The sequence below is a fragment of the Oncorhynchus mykiss genome, chromosome 29 (assembly GCF_057628025.1).
Source record: "Oncorhynchus mykiss isolate SJ-2025 chromosome 29, ASM5762802v1, whole genome shotgun sequence".
In the NCBI taxonomy this organism is placed as follows: Eukaryota; Metazoa; Chordata; class Actinopteri; order Salmoniformes; family Salmonidae; genus Oncorhynchus; species Oncorhynchus mykiss.
The window spans coordinates 27,110,001-27,137,159 of NC_143050.1; the positions used below are offsets into that span (position 1 = coordinate 27,110,001).

Consider the following 27,159-nt stretch of genomic DNA (forward strand, 5'->3'; position numbering starts at 1 on the left):
TTGAGCTCGGGGCATTGTGGAGGCCAGGTCATCTGATGCAGCACTCATAACTCTCCTTCTTGGTCAAATAGCCCTTACACAGCCTGGAGGTGTATTTTAGGTCATTGTCCTGTTGAAAAACAAATGATAGTCCCACTAAGCGCAAACCAGATGGGATGGCGTATCGCTGCAGAATGCTGTGGTAGCCATGCTGTTTAAGTGTGCCTTCTAAATAAATCGCAGACAGTGTCACCAGCAAAGCACACCCACACTATCACACCTCCTCCATGCTTCATGGTGGGAACCACACAGGTGGAGATCATCCATTCACCTACTCTGCGTCTCACAAAGACATGGCGGTTGGAACCAGAAATCTCACATTTGGACTCATCAGACCAGAGGACAGATATCCACCAGTCTACTGTCCATTGCTCATGTTTCTTGGCCCAAGCAAATCTCTTCTTATTGGTGTCCTTTAGTAGTGGTTTCTTTGCAGCAATTTGACCATGAAGACCTTATTCACTCAGTCTCCTCTGAACAGTTAATGTTGAGAGGTGTCTTTTACTTGATCTCTGTGACGCATTTATTTGGACTGCAATCTGAAGTGCAGTTAACTCTAATGACCTTGTCCTCTGCATCAGAGGTAACTCTGGGTTAAGAATAAAATAAATTCCACAAATTAACTTTTAACATGGCTCACCTGTTAATTGAAATGCATTCCAGGTGAAGCTGGTTGAGAGAATGCCAAGAGTGTGCAAAGCTGTCATCAAGGGTAAGGGTGGCTACTTTGAAGAATCTCAAGTATAAAATATATTCTGATTTGTTAAACAACACTTTTTTTGGTTTCTACATGATTCCATATGTGTTATTTCATTGTTTTGATATCTTCACTATTATTCTACCATGTAGAAAATAGTAAAACATGATGAAAAACCCTTGAATGACTAGGTGTATCCAAACTTTTGACTGGTTCTGTGTGTGTGTGTATATATATATATATACCGCTGTATACAACTGTCTTCAGAAATGCTGTTGGTGAGACACTCAATCATCTCTCTCTCTGTAAAGACTGGCACGATCAGTGACACACACACTCTTGTCTTTTTCTCTCACACGCACTAACGGGGATGCACTGACACGTTCACTCACATAGTGTGACAGGTCTGCTCATCCTACTCTTTAATTGTGTATGTCTGTCCAGGAGAGTACATCACCCTTTACCAGAACCAGAGAGCCATCATGAAGCAGAAACACACGGAGAAGGAGCAGTACATCAGTATGTTGGCCCAGGACAAAGAGGAGATGAAGGTACACCACACACACCAAACATGAGAGGGATGCAGTATACCACCAGCAGCATAGCACCCTGCATCCCACTGCTACCTTGCCTCTGAAGCTAAGCAGGCTTGGTCCAGGTAGCCTGGTGGTTAGAGCGTTGGGCCAGTAACCGAACGGTTGCTGCATCAAATCCCAAAGCCGACTAGGTAAAAATCTGTCGTTCTGCCCTTTCCTCTGGTCCCCAAAAAATTATATCCCAATGCCCCCAGGTAGTGATTGGGGACATTGCCCTGTGTAGGGTGCCGTCTTTCGGATGGGACGTTAAACGGGTGTCCTGACTCTCTGTGGGCACTGACGATCCCATGCCACTTATCGTAAGAGTAAGGGTGTTAACCCCGGTGTCCTGGCTAAATTCCCAATCTGGCCCTCATACCATCATGGCCACCTAATCATCCTGAGCTTCCAATTGACTCATTCACCCCCCCCCCCCCCCCCTGCTTTCCAGTGTAACTGTTCTCCAAGTCATTGCTGTAAATGAGAATGTGTTCTCAGTCAATTTACCTGGTAAGAGGAGAATATATTTTTGACAGAAATTTGCACGCACGAGTAGTATTTGGTATTTATTAGGATCCTCATTAACCGCTCCAAAATCATCAGCTACTCTTTCTGGGGTCCACATGATACATGGTACAGAACATGAATTAGTCAAGGAATGAACTACATACGTTTCAGAGTATTGCCAGTGTTCTGAGTGTGTTTCTGTGCCCGTGCAGGCCAAACTGGCAGAGCTGCAGGACCTGGTGATGAGGTTGGTGGGCGAGAGGAACGAGTGGTACAGCCGCTATACTGGGGCGCTGGCTAGCGCTGCGGCTAACCCTGACCTGCTGCCAGCCGGAGAGGAGCAGATCCAGGCTCACCACAGACGCATGGAGCTCAACGCTGTGGATGGACAAGGTATGCTCACACTTATATATATTACAAACACACACACAGGAAGGTACACCACAAATACACGCACACGGAGACACAAGGAACTCAGCACTGTGGACGGACCAGATACACAAACACACATCAAATAATACAAGTGTGTGTGGTATGTATGTATGTGGAGTAGAACAGGGCTCTCCAACCCTGTTCCTGGAGAGATACCATCCTGCATGTTTTCACTACCAACCCTAATGTAGTGCACCTGATTGTAATAATTTGCTGTTTGATAAGCTGACTCAGGTTAGTTACGACTGGGGTTGGATTGAAAACCTACGGGAGGGTAACTCTGCATGAACAGGGTTAGAGAGCCCTGGAGTAGAACAATACACACACATCCATGGATCGTCATTATACTAACCTCCCTGATCTCTCATCGCTCCCCCCCTTCTCTCTCCAGAGTCTGCGGATGTAAGGTCAGCCGTGAAGCCTGACTCCACCGACCCCCCTCACGGTGGCCCGTCAGACCAGGTCCAGGGGCTCCCCTCAGACTCCCAGGCTCTGATGAGGCCCCAAGAGGACGGCACGACCAGGCAGATCATGCAGCTGCTCCAGGAGATCCAAAACCCCCAGGGGCCCCGCTCCGTGCCCTTCCTGGGGGACAACCCCTGCGTCCCGTTCTTTTACCGGCCCGACGAGCAGGACGAAGTCAAGATCCTGGTGGTCTGATGATGATGAGACTGTGGCGCTACGTTGGAGGATCTCTGAACAGACATACCATTCCACCACGTCACACTCCACTTAGGTCATCTAGGATTTACACGTACACACAGTTCTGGGTATACTGTCTCTCACACACATGCACACTCACTCTCTCTACTTTCTGGGAGAGGTTGTTTCCTCTCCTTCCTTCTCACTCTTCCTGTTGAGTCCTTGGCTGGTCTCGCATGCCGCTTCTTTTTTTTCATTGCACTAACAGAGTGACTTAAGGATGTGAACTCAGTGTGTGTGGCGGCTTTCCTCTCCTCGTACACCTCCTCATCCTCCTCCTTCACAACCTCCTTACTTGCAGTGTGAATGTTTGTCTGCTCTGTCTCCTTTAATTGGTATTTAATACCATTCGATGATTGGGAAGTATTCCACCGGATGCTATTGAGATTCTTCCTGTGATTCTCTTGATGGAGAGATGTTTATTCCTGCACATTGATCCCTCCGTCTCTCTCCCCTTCTCTGCCATTTGAACCATAGGCGCAATAAAGTATCTCTGTCGCCTCTCCCTCAGTCATTGTCTCTTATAGGAGAAATGTAAGGCTTTGAGTGATACGTTAGCGGCAACAATGGAATACATGGAACGGTATCAAACACATGGAAACCACATGTTTGACTCTCATTCCATTGATTCAATTTCAGCTATTACAATGAGCATGTCCTCCTATAGCTCCTCCCACCAGTCTCCACTGGTACCTTTATGTTAAGGAACTAACTCCCCATTCACAATGTGTCTGACTCTGGAGCAGAACTGGGCTAGTCTGTCTGTGTGTTTGGTAGGAGAGACAGACATGGCTTGGTTTCGGCGCGTGGGCTGTCTCAATTAATCTCCTCGTCGCCTCTCCTCCATGACCACTGATTGGCGAGTAGACTGACTCACTCAGACAAGTGGTCATGAATGGAGGAGTACCGTATCGAGGCACAGCCCTTGGTAGCTGTTGGTATGTTCTATGGCAGTGGAGTGAGTGAGTTGTCTGAGTAGGACAGGATGGCAGGTGGGGTAGAGGAGGGCATGACGAGTTGGGTACAGTACATGAAGGAGGTAAGAGGCCAGGCTCGAGCCTTGGCCTACCTGGGGCGGAAGTCAGTCAGGAAAGCATTGGTAAAGACACTAGCATTTGGAGTGATGGGAGCAGTTTGCACTTTTCACTTCTAAGTAGGATACGCCATAGGACATCAGGAAAGAGAGGAACTAGCATGTAAACACATGGCTGCTCACCCCTACAACTACCTTGTCTATCCATCCTCTTTTATGTGGAAACACTGAAATTTGAACATATGTATGTACACTAGAGCGTTATCTTATTTATGCACACGAGCCAGTCAACTGATTTGTAATTCCTCAAGTTTTCTCTGCGGTTATTTATTTGAGGCCCCATTTCATAGCACCAGTTGATCATCTCTTGTTTATCAATCTTTCAATTATGTTGTGCTTGTTGCCCCTCAACATATCTCATTTATAATTTAAGTCGCTCCCTTTGAGACTGGATGAAGATGGTGAGTCTGTTTGATAAATGATTCAACCTCAATTGTATCCTCATGATTTGAATGGTAGTTGTCTCTTCTCTCTAAAGTTACATGGGATTTTGCTGTAGGTTATTGCACTAAAATTGTACAGAGCTTCTAATCAAACCCTGTCCCATCTCACTTACTTTTGGAAAGTAGCTTTTCTATGGCAGATCCATTCTGACATTTGGTTTCTATACTTGGGAGCCCTATGATGTCATCATGTGCACTTTGGCACATCGGGGCTCAGGGTTCCACGAATGAAGACAGAGTGTGTGTTGAAGTGACTGAAATATTGTGTGTGGTGCGCGCGCAGTGTGCACTAGGAGGATGTGTAGGCATGTACAAATGAATAGAGGGTTGTAATCATTCCAGTAACACGGGCAATGGGCAATGGGGGTAAGCTCTGCTGTTTGATTGACAGGTGCAGGAAGGTCCTCTGTTTTTAGATAACCTTACAATGATGACCCAAGTAAAGATAAAATTGCCATAGGCACATCTCTGCCACCCCACAGTTTTGGGGGAAATGTGTGTACTCCCAAAATATTTAGGATATTTTTGAATTTTTATGCTTCCAGTGTATCTCTGACTGCCAATATCCACATTTGATTTTTATTCAAGAATGGAAGTCTTTAAGCATGTCAAAAACAGTCTGGAAAAAAGGTTTTGGTGATGCTATGTGAGGTGTATTAAATGAGATATAGAAATTAGTGGTTCTGGAGAGAGTTTTCTGGTGTGTGTGTGTGTGTGTCTGAAGCAAAGCACTTTTTGTAGTAGGACTTGACATGATTTCTGTTGAAAGTGATCCCATCTGAATATTTAAATTCCTGGCTTTCTTAGCATTCTATTTTCCTTTAGAGAGAGAACTTTTGTTTTGGGAGTGGTAAAACCAAGAGAATATGTTATAGTCATTTACAACTATTGTTTTGAAGGTGGTGACGAGAGAGTAAAAGTAACAGGTGAAATAGTTTTTCCACGCTTTCTAATTCAAACTGTTGAATGAATGTGTGGGATTGAGCACATGATGATTAAGAGACAGAGGTGAACTCCTTCTGTTTAAAGGGACTGTATATACTGTAACTGTGTAACATATTGTATATTCATTCTGCCTGGTGTGTGGGAATAAGTGTAATGGCTGTTTGTAGTGTTGCTAGCAGCCCAGAGGGCTTGTCTGTGTGTCTGTCTGATCCATTGTTGGCTTCAGGACACACACGGACAGCTGAAGTGAAGGGGTGGGGGTACCGTCTGTGATTTAATACAAAGGTTAAAAAAAATCTATTTATTTGTAATAAGTATCAAAACTAATCAGTTTTAATGCAATGTAGGATCGTTGTGAGAACAAAATGGCTTCCGGCAGTATATTTCTGATGTGATTTCTCCTGATTAAAAGTGATTGAGCAAAGCAGACAGCATCTGGTCAATGGATCCTTGTAAGCGCTGGAGTTTCTAACTTCAATATGTCCTGTTAGAGATGTCATTTTGAGTGTGAGATTCCTCGACAAAAGACTCAGACCATTTTGGTGACAGTACGCTGACGTTTAATGTCTTGACAAAGCAGTCCTGTTGGACAGACACATTCCACCGACAGCAGTAAGATACAGGACAAAGTCGTCACAGCAGGACAGAATACAAATATTTACTCTACCCCCCCCCATTTCCTCTCCGGACAGAAACTGAGAGACAAGCGACAAATTATTCTACATACTACTAATCAAACACCCTGCCAATACTCAACATCCATAGCCAAGGATTTCATATAACATTATTCACTTATTTGTTTGTCTTTATGTTTGTCATGTTTCATTGTACACCACACTCAGTCACTTATTTGTAATAATTGAATATTCAGTATTCATACAATGTCAACTAACGTCTACACAAGTGGAACACAGTTTCAGACGATGCACCACACAGGATACATTACACAAGTAAGATATGTCCATGATAAAATGTACTCTTAATAATTCATTTTATAATAGCTTTATTTATTGGCTGTTGCTAAGACTCAAGGGTGTTGTGAAGAGGGGTAGGTTTGTATGAGGTGAGTACGATATGGATACTGAAACAGGGGTTTGTGGGTAGGTTAATGAGCCCATGTACTATTATTACCAACGGGGTAAAAAAAATACAACAAACTACAGAGTCCACTGGTAGAAAGGGGGGTCAACTCACATCTCTCAAACAGCAATGGAACGCATGAGTGACATGGGAGCGGGAGAGGTGCACTGACTGTACAGGTAGGTGTGTGTGTGTGTGTGTGTGTGTGTATATAGGTTTCTGTATATAGACCATCACTTATTGGGTTGTTGGTGGTTTTAAACCTGACGTCTTCACTCACCCCCTTGACCACTGAGAGAGGGAAAAAAGGAAAGAACAGAAAATGAAAAAAGTTGATAAGCCATGCCAAAATCAGTGTCCCCCGCCCCAACACTTATTACACAGTTCCAATGATATTCAACACACGTTCTCCTGTTAGGGTCACTGCTCTTGTAAACACAGGGTCAAAAAAAATCTCATCTTGGACTGGCAACACTTATAAATGGTCTTCCTGAAAACAACTTCAATGTTTGAGCTTTCCTTGTGAGGAAAGGAGAAAGGATGCCATGTGACAGTATTGCGACGAACCGTTAGGGCCTTGTTTGTCTCCTTGCCTCCTCTCAGGCTGAGCATCTACTCTGAGTCTGGTGTGATTGGTGGACAGCTCTCATTAAGCCGTCCAATAAGAACATATTGCACTTTCTATTTAGATCCCGCCTCGCTAAGGTACTGAGTTTCACTAGTGGGGAAGTGGTTCATTGACAAGTGGGAGAGGAGGAGAAGAGACAGACGGATGACTGCTCAACGTTGGGCCACAGGTTTTAGCAGGAGACCCTCTAGTTCACAACCCCCCCAGCACTCGTGGCAGGAGTACAGAGACTGAAGCATGTCTTCAAATGTGCCTTAGGGAGCTGGTTTAGGAGGATTTTACACCGATCTACACCAGATCCACAGGAGGCTGCTGAGGGGAGGACGGCTCATAGTGATCAACGGAGCGAAGGGAATGGCATCAAACCCATGGAAACCATGTCCTTGCCCGTCCTCCCCAATTAAGGTGCCACCAACCTCCTGTGACCAGTTCACAGTCTGAACACCTGAACAATCGTTGTATCATTGCAGACACAGCAATACATCATCATCATGGTTATCATATCACATAAGAATGGGCCTTCACAGTGACGCAAGGCCTGATGGCTACTGAAGGTAGGACATGGACACAGATGCAGAACGTTCCACATGTTCTCCTCACCCTCACTCCTACTGAAGAGGAGGAAGAGATATTTTGTTTTTCTACCCATGAACAGGAATGGGATGGCCACTCCGAGAGGGCGGGGTTCGCGTTGATTTATTTCCTCTCTCTTGCTCCCCCTCCACCCTTACTTTGAGGGAGGCTGTTGTGAAGAGCTGCTGAGATCTCTGATTGGTGTGTGAAGGATAGTGTGGATTCACATGTAGGGGCTGAGTGGTGGAAAGGGGGGAGTGTTAGAGAAGAGATGGGTGTCAGGGGGTCCCAAGGGGCAAAAAAGGGGGCTTCTAGGAGTCAAAAGGAGGCAGGGGGCTCTCGGGTGAGAGGGCCCACCCTTGCTTGGACCGCTATTCAATAAAAAGAGTCAAGTAGAAACAGATAGGAAAGAGGACATAATGAAGCCAGATTAAGTGAAGGATGAACAAGTGAATGAAACATAACGAGAGAAAATGTCCCCAAACTCAGAGGCGAGGAAACACTGTTGTGATGTTAGATATAATAGGACACATGAATCAGTGTATCATAAATAATACATAGAAATCACAGAGATAGATACCACATTGTGACACATGAGTCAGTACCATTAATGTGTATATTTTCTCTTTGGGTGTTTTTCCAACTAAAAGGGCCCTTGCCCATTTATGTCAGGTTTGTCCGAGCCTGTGACTTTAGGGACCAGTATGGATCATGATGATCATAGCAGAAGACAACAAAAAGAAAGCTGTTGTTCAGATGCAGTTATCCCTTCTGATCCACTCCACTTTCCTAGATAGATGGATAATGCATCTACTCCCGAGAGAGATTCAACACACAGAATAACATGTCAACCAGAACAAAAAAGATCATTATCAATATCCCAAATTATCAGAGAAACAAATATAATTCAGATATGAGAGGAAGAAAGAAAGTCAGCAACCAGAAATAGCCATCTGAAGGGGAGGGTGAGAAAGAAAAAATATTTCAGCATAGCGTTCCTTAACCCTCTCGTCCATATTTGCTGAATCCACCCACGCATACACTGCCCTGTCCGTTTAAGTGTGTGACTACTTACACATGTAAATGTGTGTGTCTGAGTGTGTTCGAAGTCTTATCTACAATGGTCCTTAATATACAGTGGAGGGTGAATGCATTTCTCTGTATTCGGGGTATACAATGTGTCTGTGGGTTTGTGCGTGTGTGTGACTGTGTCATCTAGTAGAGAAGGGAGAGGAGAAAGAAGGGTCAGGTCTAGGTAAGGAAGGTTGCTCTGCAGTCCTTGGTCTCTCTGCCGTGGGGTAGGTGGTGAGTCGGAGGGGAAGGGGGCTCAGTAGTCTAGTGGGTTGGTGAGGGCGGGGGTCTTCGGCTGCCAAGAGGACCATGGATACACACATAGACGGACAGACAGAAACACAGGGACAGAGGGACACAGATATAAGCGAAGACAGGGATGAGTTAGGATTGTCACTCTGGCTGGGTGTCTCCCCCTTACGCACAAGCGGTATAACTCAATGCCACTCTTAACATACTACTACGCACACACACACACACACACACACACACACACACACACACACACACACACATCTGTATGGGACAATGTGGGAGAATACAGTCAGACATAACAGCTAACACACTAAAACACATAATTCCTGCAGATTTCATGAATCTTGGAATATACTGCATACAGTATATAGACTCAACAAAAATATAAATGCAACATGTAAAGTGTTGGTCCCATGTTCCATGAGCTGAAATAAAAGATCCCAGAAATGTTCCATATGTACAAAAAGCTTTTCTCTCAAATGTTGTGCATAAATTTGTTTACTTCCCTGTTAGTGAGCATTTCTCCTTGCCAAGATAATCCATCCACCTGACAGGTGTGGCAAATCAAGAATCTGATTAAACAGCATGATCATTACACAGGTGCACCTTGTGCTGGGGACAACAAAAGGCCACTCGAAAATGTGCAGTTTTGTCACACAACACAATGCCAGAGATGTCTCACGTTTTGAGGGAACGTGCAACTGGCATGCTGACTGCAGGAATGTCCACCGGAGCTGTTGCCAGAGAATTAAATATACATTTCTATACCATAAGCCGCCTCCAACCGCAGACCACGTGTAACCATGCCAGCCCAGGACCTCCACATCCGGCTTCTTCACCTGTGGTATGGTCCAGCCACCCGGACAGCTGATGAAACTGTGGTTTTGCACAACCGTAGAATTTCTGCACTAACTGTCAGAAGCCGTCTCAGGGAAGCTCATCTCCGTACTTGTTCCTCACCAGGGTCTTGACCTGATTGCAGTTCGGCGTCGTAAACGACTTCAGTGAACAAATGCTCACCTTCGATGGCCACTGGCACGCTGGAGAAGTGTGCTCTTCACGGATGAATCCCAGTTTTAACTGTACTGCAGATGGAAGACAGTGTGTAAGGCGTTGTGTATGCGAACGGTTTGCTGATGTCAACATTGTGCCTCATGGTGGTAGTGGGGTGAAGCGAACACAATTTGATTTTATAGATGGCAATTTGAATGAACATAGGTGCTGTGACGAGATCCTGAAGCCCATTGTTGTGCCATTCATCCGCCACCATCACCTCATGTTTCCGCATGATAATGCACGGCCCCATATCACAAGGATCTGTACACAATTCCTGGAAGCTGAAAATGTCCCAGTTCTTCCATGACCTGCATACTCACCAGACATGTCACCCCTTGAGCATGTTTGGGATGCTCTGGATCAACGTGTAAGACAGCGTGTTCCAGTTCCCACCAATATCAAGCGACTTCGCACAGCCATTGAAGAGGAGTGGGACAACATTCCACAGGCCACAATCAACAGCCTGGTCAACTCTATGTGAATGAGATGTCGTGCAGCATGAGGCAAATCCTGGTTACCAGATACTGACTGGTTTTCTGATCCACACCCCTACCTTTTTTACCTTAAGTTATCTGTAACCAAAAGATGCATCTGTATTCCCAGTCATGTGAAATACATTTATGGCCTAATGAAATTATTTCAATAGACTGATTTCCTTGTATGAATTGTAACTATTTGAAATTGTTGCACTTTGCGTTTATATTTTTGTTCAGTGTACATAGTGTCCATTGGTGACAGGCAGTTGTTTTGGTGCCCAGAAGAGGGCAGTATAGCTCCACTATATTATCATCCATAATATTCTCCTCTCTCAACCCAATCAGCATGCAAAACGTGAGCAACAGAGGGTTGCATTTCACCCCTTGAGCTGTGTGGTAGCTGCTACAAAGGCTACATAACACGTGTATAATCTCCATAGTAGTTCTGCCATGATCATCAAGTCTATGCTATCTTTACTTCACTATCAAAAGAGGGGCTAGTTAGCATAAATGCTAAAAAAATAGATTTCAACTATAGGAGGCAGGGTAAATGATGACCGCCAGAATAGCTAGTTGGATAGACGTTAGACTAGACATAACATACCCTTTACAAATCATTATTACCACCCACAGTATAGGCTTTCTCTGACAGCATCCCTAAGCTCTATTGAATACTATGTTGACATTTAGACAGGATAAATATAGCACAGCAATGTGTCACGCCACCAAACAATCAGAGACAGGACTGGGGACGGGGTGAGATGTCATGAGCCCACACTGACACAAACCCATGGCCTTTGACTTCTGACCCCTAACGAGCAGCTCCGGTCAGGTGTGTGCGTGCACGTGTGTGTATATGCATGTGTGTGTGTGTATGTGTGAGTGTGTGTGTGTCTGAGTGCGTGTATGCATGTGCGTATCTAGAGGTATCCTCTGACTTTTTTCATCGACACAAACCTCTCCCAAACTAGAAAAATAAACTTGACTTCAGCAGACAATAACAAAACCAACAAGGCTCACACAGTGACACAAACTATCTGTGTGTGTGCTTGTGTGTGTTTGTCCATGCAATGTCAAAAGAGGCATTAGGGAGAGCGTGATGGGCATGCAGTGAGGTGACGGTATCTAAGAGAAAGCAGCATGAGGAAGAGGAGGATGAAGATGATGACAGTGATTAGTACCAAACGTACCAGAAGCGTTAGTCCTCATTGGTCACTGATAGTGATTCTGAAAGAGGAACCATAGTCAACGGTGGGATAGAGGTGTGGTGAAGGAGATGGACAGGAAGAGGAATGCAAACAAACACATACAGGTTACAGTGCAGGAGAGACCCACGTCACATGACAAGGCTCTGCTCTCCCCATGGACCAATCAGATTTGGAGCATTATTTGAAAGTAATCTGGGGTGATTGGTTTTACCACGGCTGCTTTAGAGCCCTTGTTTGAGGGTTATTTAGACGTTTGAAGGTGTGTGTGAGCAAGAGCAGTGTCAGGCAATGTGTGTGTCTCCCGAAGTAAGGCAAGCTGCTGCCCTGACCGTGAGTTCACATCAGATCAGTACAGTGTCCATTAGCTCACAACCACAGGCAAGCACAAGGCAAACGTTAGCAGTGCGGAGGCAGTTTAACAGAGAACGAAAATTTAAAACGCTCGCTCTCATTCTCGCTCTCATCCTGCCCTCTCTTTCTCTCTCTGTTTATTCCAACATGGAGATAGGATAGATAAGAGACACCATTCCTAAACTATAAAGACAAAGGTTGGGAGAGGGGGATATAGGATAGTTCTCTAGTACAAAACTATATTCTAGCAAAGGACTCAACCACAGAGGAGGCCACTAGACTACTAGTAAGGGGCTACTGGTGAGGGCTAGGGGAATGATAAGATCATGTGGCCTTAAGTCAAGGCACAGCTGTACCAATAATAGTAAATGGAATTAAAGCCGTTAGTTCCTGGGAGGTTCTAGTAGTGTGTAGGAAATGGATGTCAGTAGCGCCTGAAACCTTCTTGGCAGTTAGCAATGTAAATCAGTACAACAACCTAAGTCAAAGATGTGTGAGGTGTGTGTGTTTTACTACAGGAGCTGGGCTTCTGGAAGGGTCCATCTATGACATGTCTCTCATCCATCCTACCTCTGCCTCCCATCTGTTCTCTAGCTTTCAGCACCCTCTGAACCCGACGTTCTCTGTCTATCTGGCTCTGTCCTCTATCACACCAAGATCTCTCCCCTCTCATTTACCTCCATCCATCCTCCTGGCGTCTTCACATCCCCCTTAGCAACAGAGAGCATTGACACTTCAGCTTAGATGTGATTTCATCATCATCACCATCATCATCACCACTCTCATAGTATATCACTTACGCAACCTCATTGGCTTGTCTGTCTCCCTGTAGGACCTAGTGTAGTGTCACACGTTGATAGGCTTGGGGACTTTTTGCGTTGAGATGTAACGTTTGGGTTTGGTTTCACTCACCTGGGCACACCGGGGGGTGCGCGGTTAGGCCGGGAGGGGACTGATGGGGGGGGCCCACCGAAAGGGTCCGGGGAGGCCCCTGGGCGAGAGGGGACAGGGGGGCCAGGAGGGAGGCCAGGGGCTGAGCCACGGGAGACAGGGCGACCAGGGGGACCTGGGGGAGCCCTTCTGTTCGGAGTGGGACTGCTGGCTGGGGACCTGAGGGGGGAGGGGGAGAGAGAGAGAGGCTGAGTGCTTCGGCAGGCAGTTCTCTTTCACACCAGCAGGGGAGGCCACAACATGAGTCCTACTCCCCTCATCCTTTACTCCCCACTCTCTTCTATTCCCTTATTATACCCCTTTCCTTCCATCCATACCTTTTACTCAGAGCTGTTGTCCTCCTTCCATCCATACATTTTACTCAGAACTGTTGTCCTCCTTCCATCCCCTCCTTCCTCTTCCTTCCCACATCCATCCATACCTTCACCCATATAATTGTCCCTCATTCCCTTCCTCTCGTTTCCTCCCTCTCTCCCTCCATTCGTACCTGCCCCCAGAGTTGTTTCCCCCCGGCCTCAGCCAGGAGTCGTCTACAGGCGGCGGCATGGCGGTAGTGACAGTGGTAGTGCTGATGTCTCCGATGATGTTTAGGGCCTCCCTCAGGGCATGGTACATGCGGAGCATCTCGTCGCGGTGATGGGCCTGCTCCTGGGACTCCTCCATCAGGCTGTTCTGGTCCCCAGAGTGGTACAGGTTGGCCAGCAGCTCCGCGTTGATGAACTCCTTGGTCTGTGTGGAGGAGGGGGAAGAGAGAGGGAGAGTAAAGGTGAGGAATGGGGGGAGTTGGAGATGTACGTTTTTCTTTACAACAATAACCTAGGAAAAAGTGGCTGTGGAGATGAGAGGTTTTTCTTCCTCCCTTGCACTTAATTGACCCGTTCTTGTCACTGATTGGTTAGAGATTTCACAGGCCAGCTGGTTTCCAAAGTCTAAACCAACCAGACACAGATTCAAAGACAAGGATGAGAATCCGCTGGCCCTACAGAAGATTACGACACCACAAGCGAAAGCGACCAATGGGGACTCACGTTGTTGATCATGAGGTACATGATGGTCTTGGGCATGAGGTCCCTGATGGTCTTGTTGACAATGGCCATGTAGGAGTCCACCAGGTTGCGGATGGTCTCCACCTGCCTCTCCAGCTGGGGGTCTATGGAGTGCATGAAGTTATCTGAGCCGTTCTCTCCGTCTCCACTTTCACTCTGCTGGAGGACAAGGCCAGGGAGGGGGGTTGGAGGATGAGAAGAGGGGTAGAGAGGACAGGTAGAGGGACAGGGATAGAGGGAAGGAGAGAGAGGCAAAAGGAGAGGGATGGGGAGAGGGAGAAGGAGAAAGAGAGAAATATGTGAATGAGAGTTGAGAAAGAGAACAATGGAGACAAGTGATCGCTCTAATCACACAACGTATTGAAATAATCCTCAATATCACACATCATTAATTACATCTACTATATAGTCCTAAACTGGCGCTAAAGAGAAACAACCACAAACTGAGCCAACACACACACACTACTGATGCTAGCTCACCATGCGGCTGCTGTCAGCCGAGAGCCATTGGAGACAACGTGTCTCCTTCTGAACCACTTTCTCTTGGCTCACGCCCCAATGATAATTCCTTTATTTGCTTAGCCTATTCCAATCAGATGGTTGTATAATACAGCTATGGCAGAACCCTGATGAGAGCGACATTTGAACTTCCTGGTTTGGTGCGAATGATGAATGACTGGGCGGTTGATTAGAAACAGCACCAATGAGGCGAGACAAAAAAGGAGACTGTGCCTGTATAAATCTTTAGGGCCAATCAGAGTTCAGTATCAAATTCAATTGCCAACGCTAGCTTGAGCATAGGTGGAGAGTTGGAATAGACATCACGACACAAAGCACATACCTTGCCCTCCTTTTCCTATAGGGTCCAACAGCAATGAAGGACATATTGAGGAAAAGAATGACGGAGGGAGAGAAAGAGAGAGAGGGAAAGAGAGAGATTGAAAGAGAGATGGTGTTAGACGTTAGATGACTGGCGCCACTAGTACTGTGAGAGCAAACCACCATCACAATCAGCAAAACTGTATGTTTTGGACCGGCATAGTTACTGACGGAAATGTACAGGTTTGTGTGTGTGTGTGGTACCGTGACGCGTTCAGGATACACCCCGGCTCTAAGGAAGGAGGCCTTCCACCCATCTATGTCGTCCTGAGTCTCGCAGGCCAACTCCAGCTGACGGTAGTCCTTATACACATTCCTGTGGACACAAAGGGGAAAGTCTGAGTGTGTGTGTGTGTGTGTGTGTGTGTGTGTGTGTGTGTGTGTGTGTGTGTGTGTGTGTGTGTGTGTGTGTGTGTGTGTGTGTGTGTGTGTGTGTGTGTGTGTGTGTGTGTGTGTGTGTGTGTGTGTGTGAATAAATAAACAAAACAAACAAGACAAAAAAAAACAAAATAATGAAAAAAACTGAACGACTAAAAGTGTCGTCATAGGGTGTTAGGCCACCTCGCCATAGATTCGACACGTGTCTGGAACTCTATTGGAGAGACGGAACACCATTCTTCCACAGGAAATTCTATAATTGGGTGTTTTATTGATGGTGGTGGAAAACGCTGTCTCAGGCACCGCTTTAGAATCTCCCATAAGTGTTTAATGTGGTTTACATTGTTTTCATGCTCATCAAACCATTCAGTGACCACTCGTGCCCTGTTGATGGGGGCGTTGTCATCCTATGGGGGCATAGCCATGGTAGCCAAAATAATGGCCTGCCCAGCATTTTTATACGTGACCCTAAGCATGATGGGATGTTAATTGATTAACTAACTCAGGAACCACACCTGTTTGAAAGCACCTGCCACCTCCATTATTTTGGCAGTTACCTGTACATTCTTGTGGGAGTGAGTGGGACATGTCACAGTACTGAGCAACCCTACATGGTAAGGAGTTTGCATGCCTGCGTGCTTGTGTGGGTGCTTGCCTTTATGGAACAGTGAATGTGTGTGATCAGTGTGTGTGGAGAGCTGTTTTGTGTAGATTCAGCTATATTACTTTACTTTTTGAGGTCTGAAAAGATTTGACAAACTATAATTTATGATTGAAATGTCCACCTAAGAACTGACCTTTGCTCAGTGTTGAACAGGGCGAAGATCTGCTTGCTCGACATGAAGCTCTTCTCCACATCCCTCAGCCTCAGGTTGTCCACCTGGAGCATGTACTTCTTCTCTTTCTCCTGCAGGGGGCAGAGTCAACAATACACAGGTTAGAGAAAGTACAGCATGAACCCAAAAAGACAGAGAGAGAGAGAGAGAGAGAGAGAGAGAGAGAGAGAGAGAGAGAGAGAGAGAGAGAGAGAGAGAGAGAGACAGAGAGAGGGAGAGAGAGAGAGACAGAGAGAGACAGAGAGACAGAGAGAGATAATTTTTAATTTTTGTTGTTTTTCACTTTATATATTCACTTTGTATGTTGTCTACCTCACTTGCTTTGGCAATGTTAACACATGTTTCCCATGCCAATAAAGCCCTTGAATTGAATTGAATTGAATTGAGAGACAGAGAGAGAGAGAAAGAGAGAGAGAGAGAGAGTCCGAAAGACTGTCAGACAGAAATAAAGAAAGACAGGCAAAGAGCGAGAGAGGCTGATTAAATGAATGACAGAGAAAGAAGGAGAGGGATACATATACAGAGGGAGAGAGGGAGGGGTGGAAAAGAGGCCCAGCAAAGTGCCTGGTTGTGATTAAAGCAGTGTAACTGTAAGTATCACAGAAGAGAGAGGGGGGCAGGCGAGCCGTACAGCACACAGCCTTCACCACAGCAGAAAGGAGGCAGGGCGAGAGAGGAGCTAGACTTTCCTTGACTACATATGAGAGAGAGAGAGAGAGAGAGAGAGAGAGAGAGAGAGAGAGAGAGAGAGAGAGAGAGAGAGAGAGAGAGAGAGAGAGAGAGAGAGAGAGAGAGAGAGAGAGAGAGAGAGAGAGAGAGAGAGAGAGAGAGAGAGAGAGAGAGAGAGAGAGAGAGAGAGAGAGAGAGAGAGAGAGAGAGAGAGAGAGAGAGAGAGAGAGAGAGAGAGAGAGAGAGAGATAGATAGATAGATAGATAGATAGATAGATAGATAGATAGATAGATAGATAGATAGATAGATAGATAGATAGATAGATAGATAGATAGATAGATAGATAGATAGATAGATAGATAGATAGATAGATAGCCCAAAGCTCAGAAAGCCAGTCGAAAGAGACCCAGAATCTGGGGATGTGAACCACAGAAGTGAATCCAGGGTTAACAACCAGACCTGGGCATATGGGCAAAGTATCACACACCCTGTGGTCACACGCCACTGAGCTTCACAACCCACTGTTACTAAAAGGAGCCATTCCAACCAGTGTGTGTGTTTTTGGTTTTACTATCCTTGTGGGGACCAAATGTCCTTGTGGGGACCAATTTCGCTGGTCCCCACAAGGAAAAAAAGTTATTTTAGGCTTAGGGGTTAAGTGTAGGGTTCGGGTTACAATTAGGGTTTGGGGTTTAGATTAGGGTTCGGTTAAGGGTTTAGGAAAATGTGGATTTTGAATGTGTGTGTGTGTGTGTGTACCAGAGTTAACTGTACAACATAGCCAGAAAACAGCAACGTTGAACTGAACTAGATTTTACTGAGTTACAGTTCATATAAGGCAATCAGTCGATTGAAATTATTTCATTAGGCCCTAATGTATGGATTTAACATGTCTGGGAATACAGATGCATTTATTGGTCACAGACAACTTAAGGTAAAAAAGGTAGGGGTGTGGATCAGAAAACCAGTCAGTATCTGGTGACCAGGATTTGCCTCAAGCTGCACGACATCTCGTTCACATAGAGTTGACCAGGCTGTTGGTTGTGGCCTGTGGAATGTTGTCCCACTCCTCTTCAATGGCTGTGCGAAGTCGCTGGATATTGGTGGGAACTGGAACACGCTGTCTTACACGTTGATCCAGAGCATCCCAAACATGCTCAATGGGTGACATGTCATGTGAGTATGCAGGTCATGGAAGAACTGGGACATTTTCAGCTTCCAGGAATTGTGTACAGATCCTTGCGATATGGGGATGTGCATTATCATACTGAAACATGAGGTGATGGTGGCAGATGAATGGTACAACAATGGGCCTCAGGATCTCATCACAATATCTCTGTGCATTCAAATTGCCAATGATAAAGTGCAATTGTGTTCGTTGTCCGCAGCTTATGCCTGCCCACACCATAACCCCACCGCCACTCTGTTCACAATGTTGACATCAACAAATCGCTCGCCCACACAACGCCATGCACGCTGTCTGCCATCTGCCCGGTACAGAAACCAGTATTAATCTGTGAAGAGCACACTTCTCCAGCGTGCCAGTGGCCATCGAAGGTGAGCATTTGCCCACAGACATCTGTGGCATTGTGTGATGTGATAAAACTGCACATTTTAGTGGCCTTTTATTGTACCCAGCCCAGTAATGATCATTTAATCAGCTTCTTGATATGCCACACCTGTCAGGTGGATGGATTATCTTGGCAAAGGAGAAATGCTCACTAACAGAGATGTAAACAAATTTGTGCACAGAATTTGAGAGAAATAATTTTTGGTGTGCGTATGGAACATTTCTGGGAATATTATTTCAGCTCACTTTACATTTTGCGTTTATATTTTTGTTTGGTGTAGAACATGACAACACGTGAGTCAGTCTCCACATAGTTACTCTTTTCTATGCTCTACCCCAAAACGCACAAACTCCCCTATGACTACGGTAAAGCACAGTTTCTCTTCAACTTTAGAAACATGTGTCCAACCACAGCCCTTCCCTTCCTAGCTCTGCCCAGCCCATTCCCTGTACATACACCATAACCAACCTCCCCTCATCAAAAGGGTTCAGACCTGCACAGTCAAACGGTCAGAGCCCCCTAAGGACGGACACACACACACGCACATACACACCGCTGTGGAGTGACACTTAACAGGCCAAGTTTGTGTGCCCAGGTGTCCACTACCGGAGACTAAACACGCGGTTACCAGGGACACAGAGGGTGACGTCACCACACTAAACAAGTCCAGTCCTCCCTCGACTCTCTCATCCCAGGGAGGGAGCGGCCTTTCACTGACTCACACATTTTCCTTTCCCCTGGCCAGCGCAACAAAAAAACAAAACAAGGGAAAAGTGAGGAGAGGGAAGGAGGTATGAAGAGAGAGAGAGAGAGAGAGAGAGAGAGACAGACAGAGAGACAGAGAGAGAGAGGGAGAGAGGGAGAGAGACAGAGAGAGAGAGAGAGAGAGAGAGAGAGAGAGAGAGAGAAATAAAGAGAGTAAAACAGAGGGACAAACTGGAGAGGAGGGGGGTAAGAGAGATAGACCAGAGAGATGGAGGAGTGTGAGGAGAAGAGGAGGAGCCAGAGTGACATAGAGTGGGCACTAAGCCATGGATGGCCCCATAGACACAGACTAATACACTGCACTCTGAGGGTTCACTGTGCACTTTATCACTCACAGACTGCTATAACACACACACACACACGGATTGTGTATGGAAGTCATCAGGAGGTGTGTGTAGGGGCAGACCTAGAACTCCCCCTCTCCTCTCCTCCCCCTCCCCTCCCTCCATCTCCCAGTAGAGACTGAGGGAGACTGCAGACAGACTGAGTGATTCTCCATGTGTTCCTATAAAACCAGCAACGTCAGCCCGGCAGCATGGGACACACTAAAGGTCAGACAAACACACCACACACACACACTACTCTATGACAGACCACACATCTGAGCAGATACAGATAAACTCTCTTCTGGAAAATATTCAGCTCAGCGAGTGTGTGAGAACGTATAACACACCTAAACATTTAAGACACCAACACACCCAGCCCTTTACTTAAACCTCACTCCGGTCAGTGTTGATGCTAGGTATGTATAAACCTATCAGACAAACCACAGAGTGAGGAGTTGAAATACTTTCCATTGTTTTGTTTAGCTTGTGACTAATACCAGCCTAATTATAAAGCCAGAGGAAGTTCACGTTGGATTCATAAACACACTTCACGTCCCACTCCAACCCCTGCTTGGGTAATCCAAACAAGGGCCCCACACAAATGCTCCCTCCAAGACACACACACACACTTGCTAACACATTTGTATTTCAGCACACATACACACAGCATTCAACACATTCATACAATATATTTATATATATATATATGCTATATATATATATATATATATATATCTCGTACAACACTCTGTACTACTCCCTTCACAGGACAGTGCAAACTGGCCCTAACCAGAATAGAAAGAGGAGTGGGAGGCCCCGGTGCACAACTAAGCAAGAGGACAAGTGCATTAGAGTGTCTAGTTTGAGAAACAGACGCCTCACAAGTCCTCAACTGGCAGCTTCATTAAATAGTACCCGCAAAACACCCGTCTCAACGTCAACAGTGAGGAGACGACTCCGGGAGGCTGGCCTTCTCGGCAGAGTTGCAAAGAAAAAGCCATATCTCAGACTGGCCAATAAAAATAAAAGATTAAGATGGGCAAAAGAACACAGACACTGGACAGAGGAACTCTGCCTAGAAGCCCAGCATCCCGGAGTCGCCTCTTCACTGTTGACATTGAGACTGGTGTTTTCCAGGTACTATTTAATGAAGCTGCCAGTGATCAACTTAGATTAGCTAACACAACGTGCCATTGGAACACAGGAATGATGGTTGCTGATAATTGGCCTCTGTACGCCTATGTAGATATTCCATTAAAAAAATCTGCCGTTTCCAAATACAATAGTCATTTACAACATTAACAATATCTATAATGTATTTCTGATCAATTTGGTGTTATTTTAATGGACAAAAAAGTGTATTTTCTTTCAAAAACAAGGACATTTCTAAGTGACCCCAAACTTCTGAACGGTAGTGTATATATATATTTGCAAATACAAATATACACACACACACACACACACACACACACACACACACACACACGGGTCGAACACACATACAGCTGGTCTTTGGGAATTGTTGTGGGAGTGAGAAGGTTGCATCTGGTTCAAGAGAGTGTGGCTTTTCAGGTACATAAGGTTAGAAGGGTTGTTCCTTTAAGAGTTGTGTGTGTGCGTGTATAAAGCACATTAGCCTGTGTGTGTGTGTGTGTGTGTACGTGTGTACGTGCGCTTGTGTGTGTGCATGTCCATGCGTGTGCGTCAGTGCACACGTGTGTGTGTGTGTGTGTGTGTGTGTGTGTGTGTGTGTGTGTGTGTGTGTGTGTGTGTGTGTGTGTGTGTGTGTGTGTGTGTGTGTGTGTGTGTGTGTGTGTGTGTGTGTGTGTGTGTGTGTGTGTGTGTGCGTGCGTGTGTGTGTGGGGAGACAGATTGAAAAGTGCTGGTGACTTGGATTTGCATCAAAGCCTGGAGAAAACCAGCACAGCATCTGGGAGCAATAACGTTGCTCCTAACCCCTCATTACCGCAGCGACTGGGCCTCGGGCGGGGGCCTAACCCCTCATTACCGCTGCGACTGGGCCTCGGGCGGGGGCCTAACCCCTCATTACCGCAGCGACTGGGCCTTGGGCGGGGGCCTAACCCCTCATTACCGCAGCGACTGGGCCTTGGGCGGGGGCCTAACCCCTCATTACCGCAACGACTGGGCCTTGGGCGGGGGCCTAACCCCTCATTACCGCAGCGACTGGGCCTCGGGCGGGGGCCTAACCCCTCATTACCGCAGCGACTGGGCCTCGGGCGGGGGCCTAACCCCTCATTACCGCAGCGACTGGGCCTTGGGCGGGGGCCTAACCCCTCATTACCGCAGCGACTGGGCCTTGGGCGGGGGCCTAACCCCTCATTACCGCAGCGACTGGGCCTTGGGCGGGGGCCTAACCCCTCATTACCGCAGCGACTGGTCCTTGGGCGGGGGCCTAACCCCTCATTACCGCAGCGACATGTCCTTGGGCGGGGGCCTAACCCCTCATTACCGCAGCGACTGGGCCTTGGGCGGGGGCCAACGGCAATTTTCTAAATACTCTTTCTTTCCCCTCCCTACCTCCCTCCATTTCTCCTCCTTCATTCTCTTTCTTCCATTCTCAATAAAATAGAGTCTACATTGCTTGGACTATGATCTCAGAGGCTGCTTGCGTTGAACGAAAACTTTGAATGTGGGCAAAACCTTTTCCTACTCTCTCCTGCAGTGTGATGAGTGAACATGAGATGAGAGTTGTGAACCATCGAGAGGGCTTAGGTTTGGGACCGGTCTGAATCCCTGTCCTTTATTGAACACAGAGGACGTGAAGAGAGAGGAAGGGAGAGAGACATAGAGAGGAAGAGAAACGGGGGATAGAATGGCTGGATTCCATTCTTTTTGAATCAGAGGTTAAGGGAGATAGGAGAGAGAGGTCAGAAAATAGTAAAGAGGGACTAGATGAGGGGACTGTGGTTCATTTGGGCCGGCGCTACCCTAAGAAGGGCTCCTGCACCTTACGGGTCCAATGTGGAGTAGGATAGAAAGTAGGATAAAAGTACTAACTCTAAACCTTGTGTTCAACCCTGACCCCTCCAAGGACGCCCCAGCTCCCAATTCCAAATGTAACCCCTTCATCTTTAGTTCCTCCTTTTACCGTAACTCACATAGAGAGGAACATGTTCCAAACATCCCGACAACCAGCTAGGTATATTTTCCCTTAGTTACATGAGGGAAGAAGCCAGAGGGAGAATAGTCGATGACACAATCTCCTTGAAACCTCGATGCAACTTCTACGACTCCATTCATTTATAGTAACACACAATGCTGCCAAACTATAAAAACATGCACAGCAAATCATTTACAACAGTCACATTTGCCTCTGCTAAAATTAGGCTATTTCCAGACGACGTGTCAACAAAAGTGTGGCGATGGACTTCAGTCTCCACTCAAACGTCTTGGAAAACATTTGGCAAACCATAGGCAAACCATTGGCAAACCTAAGGCTCATTTGTGCTTTGCATAGTGTCCTGTGTTGAATGACCACAAATAAAAACTCATCTCGAAGAGAAGGAAGCAAGGTTCTCTACTACAGATGAACAACCAGCACAGCAGCAGCCGGAACAGGTTTACAAGTCAATGATATGTCCCTCTTTAGCGGCTAATTACTAAATGTCTAATTATTTATTATATTTAACTCAGTCAGAGGTCATTCCAACAACCCTGGAGCAAACGGGGACCTTTTACAATCAATGTTGACCACCAACAGTCACAGGGGGTTGGGAGGCTCTGTCTCTCTCTCACACACGATCCCTGCTGACCACATAAACACATGTTCCCACACCGCTGGGCAGGGTCATCAATGAGAGGGCAATGTTGAGTTAACGAGTGTGTGCGTGCGTGTATATGTCGTCTATACATCTCCAACACGTTCAGTACGTTCAAAGAGACCAGTCTGCAGTCACACACACGCACACAAGTCCACGGACAAAAACGTCAACGCACACACACACACACACACACACAGAAATCATGAGGGACCCAAATATTTTAGTGGTTTTACACAAGCAAACACACACACAAATACATACACACACAAAACCAATGTGGTTTTCCTCTATCACAATGTTGCCTATTGTGCTGAGCTTGCTCTGCATTGCTTCCCTTACTGTAGCTCCTGTGAAGTACAGTTGGAATGGGAGGAGGAAGGCATATATATATATATACTTCTATGAACTTTTGAGGGATATGAAACTCTGTAGACGTGCGTTGGGGAGTATGGAGGGAACACGAAAGAAGAAAACGTATTGAAAGAAAAACAGACGCCACAGATGTTTATCTCATCAGCCAGGGGCTGGAAAGATAATTATTCACCCTGCCTGCTTGACTTGCTCCTTCCCTCGTTCCTTCTCCTGCTGTCTCCTCTACCAGACAGGGGTCGCCTCTCATTCCGCTCATCTCAATGACTTATTCTCTTTCCCTCTCTTTCTACTGTTCCCCCCACTCTCTCTCTCTACTCTGTCTCTACATGTATCTCTCCTCTCTCTACCTGTATCCCTCCTCTCTCTACCTGTATCCTCCCTCTCTCTACCTGTATCCCTCCTCTCTCTTCCTGTATCCCTCCTCTCTACATGTATCCCTCTTCTCTCTACCTGTATCTCTCCCTCTCTCTACCTGTATCCCTCCTCTCTCTAGATGTATCCCTCCTCTCTCTACCTGTATCTCTCCCTCTCTACCTGTATCCCTCCTCTCTCTACCTGTATCCCTCCTCTCTCTACATGTATCTCTCCCTCTCTCTACCTGTATCTCTCCCTCTCTCTACCTGTATCCCTCCCTCTCTACCTGTATCCCTCCTCTCTCTACCTGTATCCCTCCTCTCTCTACCTGTATCTCTCCCTCTCGCTACCTGTATCTCTCCCTCTCTCTACCTGTATCCCTCCTCTCTCTACCTGTATCTCTCCCTCTCTCTACCTGTATCTCTCCCTCTCTCTACGTGTCTCTCTCCCTCTCTCTACCTGTATCTCCCCCTCTCTATCTGTATCCCTCCTATTTTCTACCTGTATCTCTCCCTTTCTCTACCTGTGTCCCTCCCTCTCTCTATCTGTATCCCTCCTCTCTCTACCTGTATCCCTCCTCTCTCTACTTGTATCCCTCCCTCTCTACCTGTATCCCTCCCTCTCTCTATCTGTATCTCTCATCTCTCTACCTGTATCTATCCCTCTCTCTACCTGTATCCCTCCCTCTCTACCTGTATCTCTCCCTCTCTCTACCTGTATCCCTCCTCTCTCTACCTGTATCTCTCCCTCTCTCTACCTGTATCCCTCCCTCTCTACCTGTATCTCTCCCTCTCACTACCTGTATCCCTCCTCTCTCTACGTCTATCCATCCCTCTCTCTCTCTACCGCTATACATCCCTCTCTCTCTACCTCTACCCCTCCTCTCTCTACATCTATCCCTCCCTCTCTCTTCCTGTATCCCTCATCTCTCTACCTGTATCCCACCTCACTCTACCTCTATCCCTCCTCTCTCTACCTCTACCCCTCCTCTCTCTACATCTATCCCTCCCTCTCTTCCTGTATCCCTCATCTCTCTACCTGTATCCCACCTCACTCTACCTCTATCCCTCCTCTCTCTACCTCTATCCCTCCCTCTCTCTACCTGTATCCCTCCTCTCTCTATCTGTATCCCTCCTCGCTCTACCTGTATCCCTCCTCTCTCTACCTGTATCCCTCCTCTCTCTACCTGTATCCCTCCCTCTCTCTACATGTATCTCGCCCTCACTTTACCTGTATCCCTCCTCTCTCTACCTGTATCTCTCCCTCTCTCTTCCTGTATCCCTCATCTCTCTACCTGTACCCCCCCCTCACTCTACCTCTATCCCTCCTCTCTCTACCTCTATCCCTCCCTCTCTCTATCTGTATCCCTCCTCTCTCTACCTATATCCCTCCTCTCTCTACCTGTATCCCTCCTCTCTCTACCTGTATCCCTCCCACTCTCTACCTGTATCTCTCCCTCTCTCTACCTGTATCCCTCCTCTCTCTACCTGTATCCCTCCTCTCTCTACATGTTTCCCTCCTCTCTCTACCTGTATCCCTCCCTCTCTCTACCTGTATCTTTCCCTCTCTTTACCTGTATCCCTCCTCTCTCTACCTGTATCCCTCGCTCTCTCTACCTGTATCCCTCCCTCTCTCTACCTCTATCCCTCCCTCTCTCTACCTCTATCCCTCCCTCTCTCTACCTGTATCCCTCCTCTCTCTACCTGTATCCCTCCCACTCTCTACCTGTATCTCTCCCTCTCTCTACCTGTATCCCTCCCTCTCTCTACCTGTATCCCTCCTCTCTCTACCTGTATCCCTCCTCTCTCTACCTGTATCCCTCCTCTCTCTACCTGTATCCCTCCTCTCTCTACCTGTATCCCTCCCTCTCTCTACCTGTATCCCTCCCTCTCTCTACCTCTATCCCTCCTCTCTCTACCTGTATCCTTCCCTCTCTCTACCTGTATCTCTCCCTCTCTCTACCTGTATCCCTCCTCTCTCTACCTGTATCCTTCCCTCTCTCTACCTGTATCCCTCCTCTCTCTACGTCTATCCATCCCTCTCTCTCTCTACCTCTATCCATCCCTCTCTCTCTACCTCTACCACTCCTCTCTCTACCTCTACCCCTCCTCTCTCTACCTCTACCCCTCCTCTCTCTACCTCTACCCCTCCTCTCTCTACCTCTACCCCTCCTCTCTCTACCTCTACCCCTCCTCTCTCTACCTCTATCCCCCCCTCTCTCTTCCTGTATCCCTCATCTCTCTACCTCTAACCCTCCTCTCTCTACCTCTACCCCTCCTCTCTCTACCTGTATCCCTCCTCTCTCTACCTGTATCCCTCCTCTCTCTACCTGTATCCCTCCCTCTCTCTACCTGTATCTCTCCCTCTCTTTACCTGTATCCCTCCTCTCTCTACCTGTATCCCTCCCTCTCTCTACCTGTATCCCTCCCTCTCTCTACCTCTATCCCTCCTCTCTCTACCTGTATCCCTCCCTCTCTCTACCTGTATCTCTCCCTCTCTTTACCTGTATCCCTCCTCTCTCTACCTGTATCCCTCCCTCTCTCTACCTGTATCCCTCCCTCTCTCTACCTCTATCCCTCCTCTCTCTACCTGTATCCTTCCCTCTCTCTACCTGTATCTCTCCCTCTCTCTACCTGTATCCCTCCTCTCTCTACCTGTATCCTTCCCTCTCTCTACCTGTATCCCTCCTCTCTCTACGTCTATCCATCCCTCTCTCTCTCTACCTCTATCCATCCCTCTCTCTCTACCTCTACCCCTCCTCTCTCTACCTCTACCACTCCTCTCTCTACCTCTACCCCTCCTCTCTCTACCTCTACCCCTCCTCTCTCTACCTCTACCCCTCCTCTCTCTACCTCTACCCCTCCTCTCTCTACCTCTATCTCTCCCTCTCTCTACCTCTACCCCTCCTCTCTCTACCTCTACCCCTCCTCTCTCTACCTCTACCCCTCCTCTCTCTACCTCTACCCCTCCTCTCTCTACCTCTATCTCTCCCTCTCTCTACCTCTACCCCTCCTCTCTCTACCTTTACCCCTCCTCTCTCTACCTCTACCCCTCCTCTCTCTACCTCTACCCCTCCTCTCTCTACCTCTACCCCTCCT

The 27,159-nt window shown here is 46.9% G+C and overlaps 2 protein-coding genes across 43 annotated transcripts in view; one reads left to right on the forward strand and one right to left on the reverse strand.

Annotated features, from left to right (window-relative positions):
- Positions 1–5,860, forward strand: part of golga2 (golgin A2) — a 26,272-nt gene extending 20,412 nt beyond the window's left edge. For all 20 annotated transcript variants that reach the window (XM_036967866.2, XM_090226899.1, XM_036967867.2 and 17 more), the window contains 3 exons: positions 1,181–1,287; positions 2,031–2,211; positions 2,642–5,860. In XM_036967866.2, the coding sequence (XP_036823761.2) occupies positions 1,181–1,287; positions 2,031–2,211; positions 2,642–2,910 (557 nt within the window). In that variant the 3' untranslated portion in view covers positions 2,911–5,860. The remainder of the gene's footprint in view (positions 1–1,180; positions 1,288–2,030; positions 2,212–2,641) is intronic.
- A 116-nt stretch (positions 5,861–5,976) lies between these two features.
- Positions 5,977–27,159, reverse strand: part of dnm1a (dynamin 1a) — an 82,890-nt gene continuing 61,707 nt past the window's right edge. For 3 of the 23 annotated variants that reach the window (XM_090226914.1, XM_090226910.1, XM_036967871.2), the window contains 7 exons: positions 16,183–16,292; positions 15,212–15,323; positions 14,970–14,984; positions 14,111–14,284; positions 13,570–13,811; positions 13,044–13,241; positions 5,977–9,080 (listed from right to left, as the gene is read on the reverse strand). In XM_090226914.1, coding sequence (XP_090083040.1) covers positions 9,050–9,080; positions 13,044–13,241; positions 13,570–13,811; positions 14,111–14,284; positions 14,970–14,984; positions 15,212–15,323; positions 16,183–16,292 — 882 coding nt within the window. In that variant the 3' untranslated portion in view covers positions 5,977–9,049. Of the gene's footprint in view, positions 9,081–11,762; positions 11,800–12,808; positions 12,842–13,039; positions 13,242–13,569; positions 13,812–14,110; positions 14,288–14,969; positions 14,985–15,211; positions 15,324–16,182; positions 16,293–27,159 lie in introns of those variants that run through there. The other 20 variants (XM_036967876.2, XM_036967872.2, XM_036967870.2 and 17 more) reach the window with 14 other exon arrangements.